Raw genomic sequence first — 18,484 nt, 5'->3', positions numbered from 1 at the left:
AATTGATATTGAAGAAAGCAGGCTAATCTGTACTTCTTGGTGTTATCATGTGATTACGTCTGTTAATAATGACATGACGTTCTCAAAAGGAATTGCTACAATCTCAGTTGGATAAAGCTAGCCGGGAAAATGCGAATTGCGTATGTAAATTTACATCGTTCGTCAAGAAAACACGGACAGTAGTGTAAAAACCCTTCACCCCCCCCCCCCCCACCCCCTTATTCAGTTTGCTTGGAGGGTTTTTCAGCTGCGGAACAGCACTGATTAACGTGAACCTAGATTTGAGTTTAATTACGAATCAATAAAGATTCTTCCAAAAATTTTTGTCCCCCAGCTTTGACTTACACTTCTTTTTACCTTTACTTGAAGTTAGCCTTTAAAACCATTATTAACGAAATGAAAACCGTGGTTATCTTTTAATCGTGGATTAGCGTTAATCGACTTTCTAACAACCAGGGCCTGGACTAAAGAACCCCCATTCTTCTGTCTTAAGTCCTGGAGCCGTAAACCCATTCGGGACCCTATTACCTGAACTGAGGACCATCAATAAGTTGTGCTTAATAATGCGCGCATGATTCGTGCATTGACACTTACATGGACGGCATTTCTGTTCACATTCAGCCTTCGTCTTAAAATTATTGGCATTGCCTCGGCACCCTCCGTAAATGAACATTTCGCACCTCCCTGAGATTCTGTTGAAATACCACCTACGGAATGCGGCTCGACAAGGACCAGTGACTTTGGGAAGGTAACATATAGAGGGAACACCCACTTGAAAGAATAAAGCAAAACAAGAACATATTAGTTCTAGCCTAAAGAATTCCTGCAGTGAATAATCAAACGAAAACCTTTTATGGGCCTGGGGAAAGTTGTCTTGGTAGACATTTCAGGACATTCAAGACACTCGAAGTTTGGCTAACTGCCGAGAGATTTCGACGGAAGATATTTTCTAGAGATATAAATATATTTGAAACACCTTAAGAAAGAATTTCGGGATCACCAGTCAAGGTGGTTGCCAGATCGAGAGCAAAAACATTCTCCTCTTCGGACGTCAGTTACTCATTTACTTTGTCGAGCCTGGAAAATAGTACGAGATAATGGCTTCAAGGTCTGGATTATGCGAAAACTCGTGTAACAGAAAGGTGGGTTAAGAAAAAAACAAACTCGTCCAAGAAAATTGGCATTTTGGCACATAATGAACGGGAATGAACGTCTTCTTCAGCCAACAAACATAATCACGAGAAAGACACTTGGTGATCGTGTCTTTTTAGTAGTTGGACCTAATTTATGGAACAAGCTTCCTGTAAGCATTCGCGGTGAAGAGAACTTTAAGAGGTTTAAACGCCTTCTTAAGACTTATCTTTTTAGGGAAGCGTACAATTGTTAAGTTTTTATTCATACTTCTTGTAACTAAGTGATTTAATGTTATTTTATATAGTTTCAATTGATATTTATAGTTAGTAAGCCATACTAGTAGGTAGTTCTATATAGGTCCTCTTTTTAATATTGCCTTGTCATGTTAAATTTTCCTTAGTTTAATCATTTTTTATCTAACTCACTCATTTTTCACTCATTCACTTACTCATGTTAATCATTTTTTATCTAACTATTTTTATCACTATTGTACTGCGCATTTGATCATATCTACATATGTTAATTTAAGCATTAGAAATATTAAGCATTATTATTATTATTATTATTATTATTACTATTACTATTATTATTATTGTTATTATTATTATTAATTTATTGTTTTACTATACGTTTCTTTTACTGCCTCAGTAAAAATATTTGTCTGGCAAAAGGTCTGTTCAGTAATACTTTCTTGCGGTCCTGTTTGTTTGCTTCTTTGTACGCTCGTTTGTTTGTTTGTTTGTATTGCTTTCGTTTTATAAGGTAAACTCATTTCTGTTTCCACATTAAGATTTACAACTATCAGGAATGGATCAGCTGAAATATTGTCGCACTCTTTGTGGGATAAGGGTGCCAAACACGGGCCTTAAAAGACAGCTGCTCAACTAAATTCAATAATACATGTGGAGTTTGGAATTACTGCTAAAACTGTCAGTGAAGCTCTTACCTCGTCGTGGCATTGACCTCCCTGAAAGAAAACGCAGAAAGAGCAAAATCGAAATAAGTTCGACACAAACAAAAAACGTCAAGAGACTCAGAGGACCAAAGATGTGTATCGGGTCCCTGTTATATTTGTGTTCTTTTCGAATGAAGTGGAAAAGATTGAATGTTTCTCAGTGGGACTCAATCTTTGGCTTTAAAAACTCATTTAAAAGAATTCATAAGCCCACTGACCTATCAAATGGTCGAAAATACATCACGTGTAGTGACTTTATATCGATAAACCTCCTCCTTATTAGTCTGTGGTGTTTTATCAGCTGATAAAACACTCCTCATTAGTATGCGGTGTTTTTGTCGTATGCTCATTTCCAACGTTCACAAAAGCATCATTGTTATGAACTCTATTGACACACGCTTTTCCAGGAATGTTGTTGAAGCCGTTCAAAAAACTCGCAGCACGTGTTTTATCGGATCTAAAACCACTCGGCTGCGCCTCGCTCGTGGTTTTAAACCCGATAAAATACTGCTGCTCGTTTTTAAACATTACATCATACACTAACCCTGATAAAACTGAGCCTATCCTCCAAAGGACTTGATTTTAATGGCCCATTTCTACAATCACCTCCTAAGAACAAGTCATGCATGTTCTAAATTTTATTAAAATATATCTCATATTCCATTGTTAGTTAGTCCACACACGACGATGATGATGACAATGAAGATGATGATAATGAATAATGTTTCAAATGCATATATTAAAATTTTTCCCATGCCATGAAAAATACAGCCAATTTGAAAGATAGAAACCCGTTGCATGTTCTGCGGTATGCTACGGGTAGTATTCCACGAAAAATCCCAGCGTTCCTCGCGGCCTACAAATCTTTCCTGTCGAAAGATCGATTGAAGAGCCTACCAGTGGTCAAAATTTTCATTCAGAAAAAATTACTGTCGACAACTAAATCATGGAAGAAGAATACCCCAGTTTTGACCTTAACTTTGAATTTCTGGAAACAGACGTCGAACAGGAAAGTTAATTCGATGAGTGGCATGGGATAAATTAGTCATGCAGTGCCTTCTCGTGGTATACCGTGAATATTCCACTCGTGAGTTGATTACAAAAAAAAAAAATCAAGTCACTCGTGATATATTTTACGGTATACCACTCGAAAGCATTGCATAACTAGTATATTTAAAGCTGTGTTTACAAGTGATTGAGCAAAATGTACAGTGAAAAAATTCAGTCGTCCACTCCGTGTTTCACTTACCGTTCACTCTCCATGTCTGGTACCTGAAGAAGAAACGTGTCAACATGAGTTTTAGTAGCAATTCAATACAATACAAATTAAAAATATATATTTACATATGTATATAGTCAAATTTAAAAATGAAAAAAAGATCAAATTCCAATCAAAGGAGCTTAACTTCATCAAACTTTGGCTTGCAGTCGGAACAGTTTTGAATAGCTTGAGATCATTTGATGCTCTCATTTTTACCGGTACATTGTTTCACAGTTTCACAGCAAACTGGATGTCATGTTTCAAGACGTTTCAATATTTATGCCAGGTTCTCCAAGGTAATCTTTTCTGAATCAACACTGTAAATAGTGGCAGACATTTTGCTAACTTGAAAGTAGCGACGCAGTGATCAGTAATAATCCATATTATTAAAAAATGGATCATTGTATAATGTAATTCCAGTGATTTGATTGGATGGTATATGAGCCATTATACCATGCCAGAGAAAAAGAGACTATCAAATTGTCTTCTGGTTGTTCTTGCAAAGCGTAATCAGCAAGATTTAGCAATCTTTCTTAAATTGTTTTTAATAACACAATTATTCCACTCGTGCTTGTTGGATATGAGATGATTATAGCCAACTCGGCGCTACGCGTCTCGTTGGCTATCTATCATCTCAAATCCAACAAGCGCGAGTGGAATAATTGTTAATTATTAAGGTCAAAATCAGTGGATAGTGTTTCTAACGAGTTCTAATTGGCTGTTTTTACTCCAGATAGCCTCCCAGTTGGTATCGCGCGGAAGTTTCCATGGCCAATTTGTCAGAAATAGTATGCAATTAAAGCTGACTATTCAATGGTTTGGAATATACTAAAATAATTGTCCATCTCAGTGTCTGAGTCGTCCGCTAATAACTGTTTATTTCTTCAAATAAATTCGTCATGAAAAGTTAACGTTCGTCGAAACGTTATATAACTTAAAACAAATGTCGTGACCGACACAATGTCAAAATATATAGAAAAAATGCTGTCAAACAACATTTCGAGTGGAAACCAAAAATGCAATTTATTACTAAGTAATGTAGCTTTTGTATATTGTCTACAATGAAAAACGGAAAGATTTCTTACAACAGCGAGACCAAAATTCACTGCAAATTTTCTACAATGAAACGCTTCATAAATATTGTTCGCGGAAGACATTTCTTCACCTCATTTAGGATTTTTCAATGCTTTACATCGTAGACGTTAAAACACCGAAAGAAGAATGTTTAATTTTACACCACTATGTACCTCGTTGTATCCTTGTCAATGTTTACAAACTCACAACGGTTTGACCTGCTCTTTCCAAGCTAATATCTCATCAGGACGAAAAACATGTTTATGGTGGCCGAGTTTACAACAAGCGGTAAAGATTATTAAAGTCTTTCTCACGAACTGAGACCTTTGATATTTTAACATTTTCCCTGGAAAATCGTTCAGCTTCTCCTTTCAGACATCCTAATTAAAGGCTTTGTTTTTCATCGCTCGAATCACAAACGTTTTCGACAAGGAAAAAACTATTAGACATGACATTGGAAACAGCGAAAATCTGCTGATAAATTAATGCATTCTTTATAAATAGAGTAAAGACAACGACCCAGAATTTTATCGGCTTAAAAATATTTAAAGGTTGTTCAATCTTTTTGTTAATTAGGCTAAAAACTTAAACTGTGATTCTAGCTTACACTATGTGAACAGAATCGTTTTGTGTGTGTAACTATTTAAGGAAAGCTATTGAAATCTTTCCATTGGTAATTTTCAATCTGAAATTCTCTGTAAGTAAAAATGTTAACAGATACGACAAATCATGATCTTTTCAAACTCTTACACGTTACTGAGAGGTACATTGCTACCAAAAAAGGATTTAAAGCTCAATTGTGGTACCATCGCCTGGTACCACCAAGCTCATAGCGATTTTGATACGGGTAAAAGCTCCGGGTTTTATTTTTTATCGCTGACCGAGAACTCCTTTTTAAGGCAGCTAAGCAGCTTTAAAGTTGCCTTTGAATTTAAATATCACTAACTGACTCCGATCAAGGCTCAGAGATTTAAACAAAGAACAGTTTTTAGGTTGAGCCTTGTTGCAGTGAAGAATAACCAGAGACAGTTTCGTAAACTAAATAACTTTAAAAACTAAACTTGTCGGCCGAACGCAATATTTGAAGTTCTGTTTTAGAATTCTGAATTTGGATTTGGTAACTTACAATGTGCTTATAACTAATTGAGTTCTTCGTCGTTTGAAAGTGTTCTACGAAAATACTGATTCCAGACTAGAATTCAAAATGAACGAAGTTGTCAAAAGTAAAAAATCAGCGGTACTTACAATTGGAGAACAAATAGGCAAAAAACAATTGTTCGCATCCACCCCATCGTTTTAGCAAAGACGATTCCGTGAACACGACATTTTCAATCTGGTGAAAAACGACAATTGAGCCGGACACCGGCTATGTAACAAGAAAAACAATGTTAATAAATTACTTCACGCTTTCGATCGTGTTTGTTTTCAAAATAAACGGATTGGATTTCGTGATCTGAGATTTGTCACGAACCAAGACGGCTGGCTAAGGGATGGAACTTACAACTTGCAGTAAGCAATCTTGAGAAAACCTTTTTGTACAAGTTAAAACCTTTCTAATGGTCTTGTCCTGCGGAACGCGTTAACTCAAGTAAAGAAGTTATTAATGCAAAGAAAATTTTAGTGTAAACCGCACCTGTTACACTTGTCTCTATTTAATGCAAAACAAGTTTGCTGGGCTGAGTTGGGGGAGGGGGAGGCGGAGGCGGAGGGGAAGGGTACGTAAATATGTGGAGCGCGGGAAACAAAATACTATTAGGACAAAAGGCACTCACCTCGGGTAGCGTCCAGCGGAAAAGGGCCCTGGAAGGACTTACTCCCAACTGAGCTTTGTGTTGCATCCAACTTAAACAGTAAAGAATATGCCACGATGGAATTTCTTTTTCACTTTGTCTTAAATCATTAACACGTTCCTACACTAACTGGAATTTTTATTTCGTTTCAGTACTTCTAAACAAAAAAGCCAGAGAATTAGCAATTTATTTGAAACAGTCACGACTGGGTAGACTGGAGAGCGATTTATTTCATTTTCAATACCAATTTTATCTCAGTCGTATGTCACAAAGCCGATCACAAATATCCTCTCCCATTATCAATGGCCCTACGCCACACCCAGCATTCTATATTTTTTTTAACCGTTTTTACCACCAGAACATCAATGTATAACAAAACAAAAAAATCTTTTGTCTCGAGACTTTTGTTGTTGTCGTGTTCACAGACTAACAAGGTTTCTATTCACATCACTATCTCTTCCGCAGAGGCCTCTTTCACGCTCGAGTAGGTCGAGCGGAGACAAATAAGGGACTGGAGAGAGTGAAAGAGTGAAAGAACGAATAGAGCAGGGGTGGGGGGGGGGGGGGGGGGGGTTGAACAGACGCTCTTCCCGTCATCCGCCGCACCACTTTTTCCTTGTTTTATCGTTTTAGCCCGTGCGCACGCTCAAACCTCAAAACGTACTACATGGAAGACAAAATGACTACATTGTCATATATGAACAGGGCTGAACCCCCGTTTAAGTCGAAGCAGAAACCGGTCCCGGGTTAGGATTGATGTCAACAGACATCAAGAGGCGAAAGGTAGCATCTGAGTTGTTGTAGTAACAAACGTGGTTCATTTAATTTTCAATACATGGCATAGCAATAAGTGTTGACTCAAATAGCCAGAAACAGAAATATAGCAACGGCTTTCACAGAGCTCTTCGAGTGACGACCTAATTCCCTTACCGATGTCAACAATCCACCGAAGGCGCAATCGTTTTCGGGAAAACGGTAATAAAAATTGTAAGAATGAAATAAGGTAAAAGGAGTCCAAGACTAACGGTACCTCCAAGACTACAGGTCGTTTGACCACGAGTCAGCCTTCTGTCATTATATCGTTTTAGCCCGTGCGCATGCACAAACCTCAAAACGTACCACGTGGAAGACAAAATAACTACATTGTCATATATATACATGGCTGAATCTCAGTTTAAGTCGGTAAGGTGGAACTGAGGTTCCAACGAAAGGGATCTGTCTCATATGGTCTAGGGGTCGACTTTTCTCTCCCTCTTTGTCTTGTCGGGGACAAGGCATCGGAAAGCATCGCGGAACCATCTCCAGCTGGCATAAGCAAACCGCGGGCCGAAATCTCGTGGTGTATCGTCATGGTACAACGCTCCGGCAAAGTGTCCAGAGGTACCGCTGTCGGCTGCATTTTTCCCTCTTTTTCCGTCATTTTGATATTAAGGATGGCAAATCGCCCAAAGACATCGTAAGGAAAGAAGCGTTTTATTCGTGTTCCATGTCATGTCCTTGTCAAATGGTCGACGGTTATTGTGAACAATTCATAGCCTTTAAGCCAATTCTGCACATTTCACACGTTCCCTTGAAAATATGACATCGATAAATACATTTACGCGCAGGGAGGATTACAACCCTTAGGTGTCCAAGACCAAGGGCCTGTTTCACAGGAAATTCCTCTGCGAATCTGTAGATATTTCTGGAAAAATGTCAGGGAAACATGAAACAATTACGGTACAGCAGGATATTAAAACTTGGGAAATTCGAAATCTTGTCTGTGGATGTCACCGAAAAATTGGGAGGATATTCCATATTTCCGGAAGAGGGTAATTTTATTGGACAAAAATGCCTGGAGAGGCCAATGTTTATTTTACGGCCTTTTCGAGTGGAAGAAAAGCGTTGGTCATGTTTTGTGTAAAATATGTTTCACATAGAACAGTGGAGCCGCCGTTATTTCCTAGCGCGCAGCTTGCCTTCAAATTTCATTGGTAAAGACGGTGTTAAAGCGCAAAGTCAAATATGATTTTTTACGAGCCTGACAGGGGTCCTGACAGGCAGGAAAACAAACGAGACAATTTTTACCCAGCTAGAACCAGTGTTTTAATAAAAAATCTCAGCAAACTACAATCTTGGACAGATCAAATGAAAAATTAAGACCACCCCTCCCCCCCCTCCCATTTCAATGATGGAAAAATGGCGCGTTTTGCTTTGCGCGCGAATTCATCATTGAATTTGGGGAGATGGGGGGTTTAATTTTTCATTTTAATCTGTCCAAAATTGTAGATATTTAGAAACGTTCTATTCCAACCTGCGAGCGGGTTTTTAGTCGAGCGGCCCCAATAGGTACTCCTGTCCTGCAGGAATCATCACTGCTTCAAGATCTTCAAGTGCTGGGCTGGAGACCGTTTTAAAATGTGTAAATATGCCTGATGCGGATATTATACATTTACAATCAATAAATCGTTCATGTTGTAAGATGATAAATTAAAGTAAGGTAAAGAGGGTCCAGAGTAGTTAATACTTTTGGCGGAATACACGATCGATTTGTAAATGTTAAATATCTAGATCTGACAAAAAGCGGATGAAAACAGTTTCTATTGCTCGTTCCCGGACATTGTTGCTCTATATTAGACTGCTAAGATCCTACGCACGAAGGGAAATGTTTAAATTATGCAGGCTAGTTAAATTATGAGAAGAAAGGGACTGTTCACAGCAGTAGACATGCACCTTTCAAAAGCTCTATTTTCACTGGACCCTTATAACCTGCAGCTGCATTGTGTTTTAGGGCTGGAGCATTGTTCTGTTGTTCGTTCTTTTGTCCTCTCGACCAACCATGTAAGAAGCTGCAAACGGCGTAAGTCGATCCGTTCCCAGTGTAACCCGATATTTACTGGGTCTTTGCTGAATTATTACGTCTGCCACGCCGGGAAAAGCCCGATTGTTTTTATGCTTTTAAATGTCCTTGTTTAAGTTAATTTTGTAACATTAAAGGCAGCAGAAAGTATTTATAACTTTATCATTTCTAATTATAGAGTCGAAAAGCCATTCCCGCATATCAGTATTCAGGAAACCTGGCGGCCGGCTGTTAACTCGCAAGCTGATAGCTGCGCAAGGGCGGCGAGTGGCGGGGGCGGCGGCGGATGGGGTCAGGGCGAGTTTCGGAAACACACGTGCAAGAAACATCGCGACTTCGATAGTTTGCTCGGCTTCGCCCCTCGCCTACTGTCGGCCGATAGAAACTGCGAGCTTGCCGCCTCGTTGCTAATTAGAATGATAGGTGACCCCTATTCTACAGAGTTATGACGTCGAATAAAGCATTTTTGTCGAGTTCGCAGCTATTTCTGGAAATCTGTTTGTTTTCCGAAGGCCAGAAGCTATTTACAGTCTGAGATTTCAAGCAGCTGGAAGCTTTTTATGGCCCCACACAATTTTAGCACGGTGTGTCAGTATGATTTGGACTGATTTGGTTTACATGCAGCGAATCACGCTTCGTTCCTCTTATAACCAAATTTCTCTGCTTCAGCAACGTTGTGAGCACAAAATCGAACAAGAATTTTAATTACCAAAGACTGACGTTAAAACTAATTATAAATCCAGTTTTTACAAAGAAATAGCTCTGTCGCAGAATGTGGATTCCGTTTGCTTCTAGACTATTCTCTCCTTATACAAAGGGTTAAGGGCGGGAAGTGTGACTTGAAATAGCTCCTTTCCTTCGACAAAAGACGACAAATGTACGATACCTTTATTCTGTGCATTCAATCGATCCTAGTGCCTGGGGCCCTCCCGGTCAGCGGACGGTACTTGTTCCAAGGTAGGGACGTCATATATGTTAATTATTATGCCCCCAAACCAAGTACCAACCTGGGCCCAGTTGCTCGAAGCATGGTTAGCGCTAACCCGGGTTAAATGCCATGACAACCTATAGGTTTTAATACTTCTTAACCAATGGTTAGCGCTAACCATGCTTCGAGCAACTCAGCCATGGCTCCCTGGACCTGGCTGGTCTATCCGCCGATAAAGGATCCTACAGACTCTGGGTAGAAGATTGGACTTCCCGTCCCACTTGTCAAGGCTATAATGGCCTCTGGGAACGGAAGACGTACCAGAGTGTCCTCAGTGACAAATATCAAATGATTAATGGTTTGTTTAAAAGTTTGAAAGCTACAACTTAAAACTGGACGTCGTTTCGATAAATGTCCAACATTGAAGTGATGTTGGATACCGCGAAACGTGGACTAGCCGCGTTCAAATATTAAGCACTTCGTAATAGACGTCAATCCTCAATTAAATCTATCTTGACAATATTCCATGTGAACTGGGCACCTTCAGCATTTTAGTAGTCCACTTTACAGTCTAAAACTAGGCAAACGTCTCGTCGCTCTGTCTTCATTGTTAGGCACCGTTCGGCGTTTTTAGCCTTTTCACTACTAAAGACACAGTTGTTGGTGCTTATGAAGGCATTGGATATATAGGTTGACCAAAAGAAATTCAACTGACTTCTTCATGAAATAAAATGCGAGCTGGACGTACTTGCGCAGGTGCACATTTTGATATTATCTTACTCAGCTACAATGACATAATGTAGCAAAACTCATACATTTCTCGGCGCCTATTTTTAAAGGTGCCCTAGCAGACAAACCATGACAGTTTGCACTCTCACGTAGGAAAATACACAGCAAGTTGGCCAGCGTGTGTGAGTGTGAATCGGACAACTTGTCAAGCATGTCAAATGGCCAGCTCCCGCTTGAAGATACTAACATCTTCATGCAGTCGCATTTGAAGTGCGAACGTTTGCTAAACGAGTTCTGGTTAAAGACGTATTTTTCACTTAGTGACACAGGCATACTCGGAAAAAGAAAATCGGAGTTCCTCCAACAGGAGTCGAACCTATGAACTTCTGATTACTAGTTCAGATGCTCTACCACTGAGCAACGTATGTATAGGAGAGAGAGAGCCAGAGAAGAACAAAGAGAAGAACAAAAATGAATTGTTGTCAAATAATGTTGGCGAGAAGATAAGAGACTAGCCACAGTGTGCCAAAATGCTTGCCAACTGTTTTTCCCGAAAATATGCCAACTAAGCTCGGATTTTATAGGGGAAGTTTTGTCATTCGAAAGTAAGACTTTGCCAAGCTTTTGGTGTTTACACGTACGAGTTTTCCAACAAAGATTTCCTTTTAGAGATTTCCTTGAAGGCCCCCCTGAACATAGCAACTCACAACCGCTTCAATTAATCAATTACTTTGCCTTGTAAACATCCTCAAGAGGCAGCGTCATCAGATATATACTTACCCTTTATCGTTGACATTCGAGATTACTGGCGTCATCGATGAAAATAACATTTAGCGTTTCTGAGTTGAACTATTGAGCCTAATAACTTTAATTAGTTTCAATGAGTCAACAATACTGGTGTATTTTCTTGCAGCAATATCAGTAATCTGCCAATACACGTGGCGAGAGAAGTGGCAACCATGAACTTAGGGATATTGTCCTGACGTGGCACCATATTCAAGTGATCAAGATATAAATTCTCCTTTCAAAGTCAACATGTTATCAAGCAGAAAAGTGTTAAGAATAAAGATAATCATCAAACAAGGCATATTGGGTTGATGTACCACCAAATTCTCCCAGCAATTATAAAGAGTTGTATGGTTATCGGGTAGGGAGAACTAATATTTCAATCTCATGATTATGAGACTTCTTGACTGACAAGTTAGCAATTAGAGAAGAAACATGAAAAGATTAACACGCAAACTTGATGAAATAATCAACATTTTTAATACTTCTTTCATCACTGAATCTGTGAATGTACATAATATATATTTTAAATATCTATAAATTCTCATTATAAACGCAAAAAAGTGTTTTCAAAATAAATTTACAAACTGTATTGATGCTATTTTCTTTGCAGCTATTTGAGAAAGTGATTTTCTCTACGTCATTGTTTTTCATCATTTGCAATCCAAAAATAATTTTTTGTTTACAACGTTCTCCAGATTTTGTTTGGGTATGATACAAGATTACTATTATTAACATCTGATCTCACCCACAAGGGAAAGTGCTTTACAAGGTGATTTAGTGTAGAACGCAAATGTCATCTTCCTCTCACTAAAATTTCATTTCAAATACAATAATTCGTTTTGCATAACATATGAGTGTACTTAATGTTAGTTAAGTTGTACTTCAGATATAAAATAAATACTATTAATTTTGGATAGTACCCACTACACTTCTTATTAATTAAAGGAAAACCCTTCTGATCGCGCCGAATATCTGCTGCCTTAAACTCTGCTACATGGATACTGAGCTTTAAGCCTGTGGTTAAAATGCTGAAGAATAACTATTCAAACAAGAAGTCTTAAGCAGTACTACCATGTGGCTTTTGTTTGCTTTGGGGAATAATTTATGCAAAAAAATTGGCCTTTGTAGTTTTTGTTTCAAGCCCCCCTCAAGTGAGAATCAAAACAGAAGCAGCATGAATTGAATGTGGCTCTGACTTTAGAGTTTGTGGGTTAAATCTATACTGTGACCATTCAAATGAAAGCTACAAGCAATACTTTACTGTGGTGCTGTTTATTATCCTGTACAAGGTGATTCTAACTTTTGAGTCTGTGAATAAATCCTAAAGTGTGACCATTCAAATGAAAGCTACTGAGCAGTACTTTCCTGTGGTGCTGTTTATTATGCTGTACAAGGTGGTTCTAACTTTTGAATCTGTGAATGAAATCCTAAAGTGTGACCATTTAAACGAAAGCTGCTGAGCAATACTTTCCTGTGTTGCTGTTTATTATGCTGTACAAGGTGGTTCTAACTTTTGAATCTGTGTATGAAATCCTAAAGTGTGACCATTTAAATGAAAGCTGCTGAGCAGTACTTTCCTGTGTTGCTGTTTATTATAGTTCACCTAACAAAGCTGTCTTAGTTTCCATTGTTAAATGAATAATCTCGAAATCTCTGCGGTGTTTATAATTTCAATTCAAGGCGCAGTCTCCGCAAGTACTCCCACAATTTCCTTCTCATCTGCATTCAGGAAATTCGAGACGGTGGTATTTCCAACTTAGAAGACTAAAGTTCGGACGTACGCAAAGAATGTCATGAATTAAGGAATTAAGATGGATCACGCTTAAATTAAAACCGCCAAAAAAAACAATTGCGTGGTTCAGGTCATTGTCGCGATGCATCCAAGGTCATTGTGTTCTAAATCGCTTGTTTTCTGTTGATAACAAAGAGAGGGCTTGGACCATTTTTTTGTCCTTTGCATCTTCTGCGATTTCTACGGGTGTGAGACCGTCCTTTGTGTAAGCTTTCAAGCTTGCTCCGTTTCTGAGAAGAAAAATCACTGCTCTGATATCGCCTCCGCAAACAGCAGCGTGAAGAGGAGTCCAGCCTTCTTTGTCTCTCATGTCCACAGGAACGCCAAATTTCAAAAACACTTCCAAGCATGCGACTTTGCCTTGAAAGGCAGCCTCGTGCATGGCCGTTCCTCCGCTCGCATTTAACGTGTCCATCACAACATTTCCGGCGCTCAAAATGCCGTGAAGTAAATGAGAGTCATTGCTCGCAACGGCCGCATCCAAAGCATACGAAGGATGCAAGAATCCTTCATCGTAAATGCAATTATTGTTCAGATCATGTCCGAGGTCACTGAATTCGTCTTTGGCAGTGTCTATCACAATGGTCGGTACATTTGTCTGGGGTACCGTATGCCTCCTCAAATAACGATAGTTTGGAGTGTAGAATTTTCCATTCGCAAACCCAAGGCTGGTAACAGATCCTGATCTTCGCAGCTTCTCCTTCTTACTTCTCTCTGCATACGACCTTCGCTTGCCTCCAGGCAGCGCAAGGGAGATTTTTGTGGCAATTTCCATGTTGTCTGCCTTAAGCAGTTATAATACCGGCGTGAAGAAAGACGTTTAACGTAGATTCTTGCTTGTGTTCCACCGTAAAACTGATAAGACGTTGTAACAGATGAAGTTAGGTGTGTATATACGCCTCGAGTGCGGAGCCGCAAATGACAGAACCGTACTCGCTCGTGGCAAGTTTGTTGTGACAATTTCCGTGTATGGCAATTCGTTTTGGCGCTTGCTTGATCTAAAAATACTCACTTTGCGTGGTGACTCACAGCTTCGTTCGTCAGACGTTGAACCTCCTAACTCAAGGGTCAATTGATGATTATCAATCAAAGCTTGCGGTTATCCTTGACAATACAGTGGACCGCTCTAGGCTCATCACTAATTGCCCCTTTAGGGGGTGTTCACGATATTAGCATATCTACTCGAGGGGGCCGATACTTCCTTTGTGTCGTATTCACGTCAACTTGACGCGATTCTTTTCAAGAGAGATTTACGACTTCTCGCCTTGTAAAAGAATATCTGGACCTTGATATTAGGCGCTAAAATGGCTTTTGTATCGCTAATGGAACCCCATGCCAGAAACTGGTTGTGTTTGTTTTATGAATACACGAAGTAATTTCAAGAAAATGGCGTTTACTTAGTGCTGGTGGGTTTGAGTGATTTTCCTTTGTTTTTCCTAATTCATCTGCCTTCCAATATCACTTTAAAGTGCAAATACGTTGCTACAATAGTTTATTTTCCTTTGAAGATGTTTTTCTTCCTATGCCTGTCTTTCGTGAAGTTTTAATTCCATTAACACAAATTTACACTCTTAGGAATGCAATTAACTCCCCGAGAAAACATTCGTTCTTCAAACACAACCATTACTTCGTGTTGCACGAGATTAAAATGAAGGTGGGCTTTTGTTGTTCCCGTCTCTCTCGCTTCCGGAGTTTAAGAGAAGTAAATAACATAACATGGAACTGGTTTAAAAGAAACAAAAAGGATGTCATTAGGAAACTGTTCACCTACTAAGAGTCAACAAGACCCTGACTTACTCCTCGCGAGCCACCATTGTTCGGTAATACCCTAATCGATTTTGTTTTGCCCTCCACATATCTCCGAGAGCCTGACTATGTCAACGCTACGAAAAATTCATTGGATTTTTTTTTTCTTTTTTCACAAAAAGTACCATCTCCAAGCCTACTCAAATGGTTAGATAGAGCCACAACGCATGCAGAAATCCAGTTCACAAACTCACAAAACGTAAAACTACCTTGACCGAATAGCATATTAGATAGTACCACAGGAAAGTACTGCTCGGAAGCATTTAATTTTGAGTGCTCACACTTGAAGATTCATTCAAAGTGCCAAAACTTTAAAACAACTCGGGCAACATAACAAAACGTACCGTGAGAAAATGTTGCTCGGCAGATTTTGTTTGGATAGCCTCAACATTTGCGTACAATTTTCATACAAATTAAAAAGTTAGAGTCACTTAGCATGGTAAAATAAACAATTCCGCTGGTAATTACTGCTCAGTAGCTTTCAATTAAATGGTTGCACTTTAAGGTTTCATCCACAGATTAAAAAGTTACAACCACCTTTTACAACATAATAAAAGCACCAGAGGGACGTGCTGCTCAGAAGCTTTTATTTGAATGGTCACACTTTAGAATTTCATCTACGTACAGAAAAGCTAGAACCACTTTGTACAGCGTAACAAACAGCACCATAGGAAAGTACTGCTCAGTAGCTTTCATTTGAATGGTCACACTTTAGGATTTCATCTACGGACAAAAAAATTGGAACCACTTTGTACAGCGTAACAAACCGCACCACAGGAAAGTACTGCTCAGTAGCTTTCATTCGAATGGTCACACTTTAGAATTTCATCTACGGAAAGAAAGGTTACAACCACTTTGTACAGCGTAACAAACAGCACCACAGGAAAGTACTGCTCAGTAATTTTCATTTGAATAGCCTCAACTTCAAAGGATTTCATTCAGTCCCAAAAGTTTGAGGTGCATCAGATTATATGAGAATTTAGGATTGGAGTAAAATAGAAGAGAAACCGCGTTTTTGCAGCTTTGTTAAAATACAAAAACAAGAAGATTATTTGATGGTTCTACCTTAAACGAATATATTTTCCAGTTGCATGATATATCACAATTAATCATCCGACATGAAATTATATACCTGGGCGACCTCATTGTCTTATGAAGGCAGGAATGCATGCACCATTAAGCAAACCGACGCGATCTGCTCGAGGCAAGCGACAATACACATTATTGTTATTATTGAAACTAAAACAAACAGATCTTTCAAGATCTTTTCAGATCATAGACTAAAAAGGTGCCTATTTTTGGTTTCTCTGTCGGAGGGCAAGTTCCCTGAATTGGCCTGCTGCTGCTTTTTACATGATAAGCCCCCGCAATTTTAAATTGAATGCCTGGGCGGAGCCTGACCAGCGTGTTAGAGCAGTCACACAACATGAAGTAGTCAACCAACCAGGGGACCGTTTCTCGAAAGCTGTGATAACGAATTTATACACCACATTAACGTTCTTCATCAGAGATTGCGAATTTGTTGATTTTGAAATTTCTACAATTTTGAGCCATATATTGGCAAGTCTGAACTAAAGGTAAACACCAATCCATTAAAGCAAATTCAAAGAATACTTATTGTGTCTGGGAACGTTCGAGAAACGAGTCCCAGAACGCGAATCAAAAGCATGCTTCCTGTGCGAAGCACAGGAAAAAATGCCCCCGCTGTCGCTCCCACCTCCAAGCGCGGGAAAACGGGAAAGAAAGCTGAATAAAAGAAAATGAGCTGATTTTTTAGGCTGAGAAAACGAAGAGTTTAAACTGTTTTATGCAGAGTCTGTCTTAGGTGTACACCTTTTGCCATGATGATGACAGTGAAGTCAATCAATTCTATACACTCTCCAGTTCCGCGCTTACCAGTCATAATGGCAAATTGCAGAGTCATCATTTATTCAATGCAAATAAAAAATATGGTGATATCTTTAGTTTCAATTTAACAACTTATTTGTTATCACACTTCCCACAGGAACATAGGCGAGTGTGTAATGCAATCCCAAACCACTTTAAAATAAATTCTACCGCCAAAGTAGGTGAAGCTTTGTAATCAGTCACGCGAAAGGAGGAAATCAATCTGTTGCAACGTAGTTGCATGACGACCCTCGACTATTCACAAAAACTGTAACACAAACTGCAAGGCTGATACTACGTGAAAGAGTTGACTTTGCGAGACAACAACCCGACAGAAACCGACAAAACAGGGCTGCAACCGTGGACAGCTGTTTCGTTCTTATTGGAACTCGTCAGCACGGTGTAGCAGTTCTATATGAAACCAGCGACAGAGCCAGCTCAAATAAAATGCAACAAAACCCATGTCCTATCAAGTTTCGTACTTTGAACCTGCCCGCTCCCCGAATCACGCGTTGCCACACCACGTGCCTCAGGGAGAAAGCAGACAAAGCATCGAATTCCTGTCTCGCAAAGTCAACTGAATGTAGATGGCCAAAACCATCTGACAGCATTATCGTTCGCGGTCCTTTGCAGTTTTCACGTCTACTATTCACAAAAGGCTTTTAGAGCACAATATTGGTTACTCAAGTAGCAAACGATAGAATTTGATAAAAAAAAAGGATCGCTAAAGACTTTTGTTGCCCGGAAGAACGATTGATAAACAGATATACAATTACTTCAAGTCAAAATCACAGCCTAGACTTTAAGGCCAAATACGTAACCCCCCCCCCCCCCTCCCCCGCCGTTGTTTGGCAGAGCCTCTTTATCCTAAACACCCAATCTTCTTAGAATAACACGATGCGTCATGCATTTCCACGTGTTGTAGGTCGTAATCGACTCTAGAGAGCCTTTACTCAACGACCGAAGAAGATGGCTATCCATTATTTTTGCACTATATATAATAAATTCGCATAAAGAATTAACGATAATATCTCGCATTTTAACAAAAACTTCCCGTTCCCACGGGTACATGCGTCGTCATCCAAAGCTTGCATGACCTGCGGCTGATAAGATGGCGGAAAATTGGCGTGATCACCTCAAAACATATAAATAACTTCCGCTTCTTCACAGTCGAGTGGCCGTATGACGATGCCATTTAAAACTTCCTTTGTTGCTGACGTCATAACACGCCTAGATCATCCAGTGTGCCGAGCTAGGCGCTACTAAATAAGGCAAAGTGAAATGACAAAATTTGACCCCCAGGTTTGGATATAGACACACGCAAAACAAACAGGTCATGCTATTTCAGTACGAAGTTTCACGACAGTAAACAACCTTTGTTTTGTCACACACGACTTTGTTGCTAGCAACGTGGCAAACTAATTCTTACATTTGGCATCATTTCAAAGCACATTTCCGATCTTTTCAACTGACATGACTATTCAAATTTTTTTATAATTG

General features: G+C 39.3%; 2 protein-coding genes across 2 annotated transcripts in view; both read right to left on the bottom strand.

Annotated features, from left to right (window-relative positions):
• The window catches only part of LOC146475447 (uncharacterized), a 132,440-nt gene that overhangs the window by 111,073 nt on the left and 2,883 nt on the right, over positions 1-18,484 (bottom strand). Inside the window, exons 2-4 of the mRNA XM_085115840.1 lie at positions 3,339-3,361; positions 2,081-2,101; positions 595-771 (exon numbers count right to left, since the gene is read on the bottom strand). Of these exons, the coding sequence (XP_084971966.1) occupies positions 595-771; positions 2,081-2,093 (190 nt within the window). The 5' untranslated portion in view covers positions 2,094-2,101; positions 3,339-3,361. The remainder of the gene's footprint in view (positions 1-594; positions 772-2,080; positions 2,102-3,338; positions 3,362-18,484) is intronic.
• Positions 11,954-16,610, bottom strand: LOC146475448 (uncharacterized). The gene has a single exon (XM_085115855.1). It carries the CDS (start codon positions 14,064-14,066, stop codon positions 13,386-13,388), a length of 681 nt encoding a protein of 226 aa, XP_084971981.1. The 5' UTR covers positions 14,067-16,610; the 3' UTR covers positions 11,954-13,385.

This window comes from Pavona decussata, unplaced genomic scaffold (assembly GCF_977016875.1).
Source record: "Pavona decussata unplaced genomic scaffold, jaPavDecu1.1 SCAFFOLD_84, whole genome shotgun sequence".
Taxonomy (NCBI): domain Eukaryota; kingdom Metazoa; phylum Cnidaria; class Anthozoa; order Scleractinia; family Agariciidae; genus Pavona; species Pavona decussata.
The sequence above is the reverse complement of the archived record's forward strand: the minus strand, read 5'-3'. Positions and strand labels throughout refer to the sequence as shown.